The sequence below is a fragment of the Corvus brachyrhynchos genome, unplaced genomic scaffold (genome assembly GCF_000691975.1).
Source record: "Corvus brachyrhynchos isolate BGI_N302 unplaced genomic scaffold, ASM69197v1 scaffold323, whole genome shotgun sequence".
Classification (NCBI taxonomy): Eukaryota; Metazoa; Chordata; class Aves; order Passeriformes; family Corvidae; genus Corvus; species Corvus brachyrhynchos.
This window is the reverse complement of record NW_008237253.1, coordinates 18,422-19,799: the sequence shown is the minus strand read 5'-3', so window position 1 is coordinate 19,799 and position 1,378 is coordinate 18,422. Positions and strand designations below refer to the sequence as shown.

General features: G+C 63.3%; 1 protein-coding gene across 1 annotated transcript in view; it reads left to right on the top strand.

The window, feature by feature from the left end:
• Positions 1-1,207, top strand: part of MED19 (mediator complex subunit 19) — a gene marked incomplete at its 5' end in the record, with an annotated part of 1,738 nt that extends 531 nt beyond the window's left edge. Inside the window, 2 exons of the mRNA XM_008630770.2 lie at positions 3-172; positions 296-1,207. Coding sequence (XP_008628992.2) covers positions 3-172; positions 296-358 — 233 coding nt within the window. The remainder of the gene's footprint in view (positions 1-2; positions 173-295) is intronic.
• Between the last annotated feature and the right edge of the window lie 171 nt (positions 1,208-1,378).

Genomic DNA, 1,378 nt, shown 5'->3' with positions numbered 1-1,378 from the left:
CCCGCCCCAGCCGCCCCCCCCCTCCCCGCTTCAGCACCGGCAGAGCGTCAGCTCATCCGGCGCTTCCACTTCTCCAGAAACCCCCTCGGACTCTGACCACAAGAAGAAGAAGAAGAAAAAAGAGGAGGATCCGGAGCGGAAGAGGAAGAAGAAAGAGAAGAAGAAGAAGAAGGTGAGTGGTAAGGCTGGGGTCCAGCGCCCAGCCTGTGTCCCCCCGAGGGGCTCTGTGAGGGGCCATCCCCACGGGGCTGCTGCCCAGCGGCTCTCACAGGCTCTGCCTGTCCTTCCTCCGCAGAACCGGCACAGCCCGGAGCACCCAGGCGTGGGCAGCTCCCAGGCCAGCAGCAGCCTACGGTGAGGCCGCGCCGGCGCCGCCCCGGGGATCCCCCGGCCCAGGGGAACAGTCCTGGCTGACCCCAGGGACGCTGGGGCTGGCCTGTCCCCCTGGCCAAGGGAACACCCCTGCAGCCCCCCAGGACCAGGGGCACGGACTCTGTGGGTGCTGACCTCGGGCTTTTGTACCTGAAGAAGCCGGAGTGCTGGAGTCTCTTTTTCAGTCACCTTTGAATTAGTCTGCTCCGAGGAGGGGCTGGTGGCAGTGGCTGCTGTGACCCTCGGCTGTCACGGAGGAGCCCGAACCAAGGTGGTCCCCGGAGCGTGCAGGGTGCCCCCTCCTCCTTTGGATCCCAAACCTCACCAGCACCCACGACGCCTTCCCTGGAGCTGCTTTTCCCGTGCCTGGAAAATCCTTCTGTGGGAGCAGAGCTTGCTTCGAGGCGGTGCCTCCCCAAAACTGGGAGGCCAGGCTCAGCTCTTCTCAGACCCCCTTCCCTCTCTCCCTGGGGATCGGGCGGGGGGGGAAAAGGCCGAGACCCTGAGGATCAGGAGCCCTGGAGGGGCTGCTCCATCCCTGGACGCCAAACAAAGCACACGCACGGCCCCGGGGTGGCTCATTAAATATCCTTTTTATTCCTTGTTTTTAAAATGGCTGATAATAATAAAAAACCCTGGCGTGGCTGTGCGGGGCCACGGGAGCTATTGCCGTAGAGAAAGAGTCCGGTAGTGCCGGCAGGGCTCTGGGGACGGGGAGCACGGGGCTCCTTGGCTGCGCTTTTTTGGCATGTGATGAGAAAATATTGCTTTCCGGGGATGCACCTGCCTCTTCCCCGAGCGAGCAGAAATAAAAACACCCCTGCGACGGCGAGAACCCCCCTCGGAGTCATTAACAGAAATTAAAAAAAGGCAACAAAACCAACAGCCCCCCGACCACACCCCCCCTACCCCGGGGAAAGGGAGCAAAGAGCGAAAGCTGCGGGTGAGGGAGGCTGGGGCCGCTGTGCCAGCTCGGGCTGGGGCTGGGGGGGGGGGGGTGCCCACA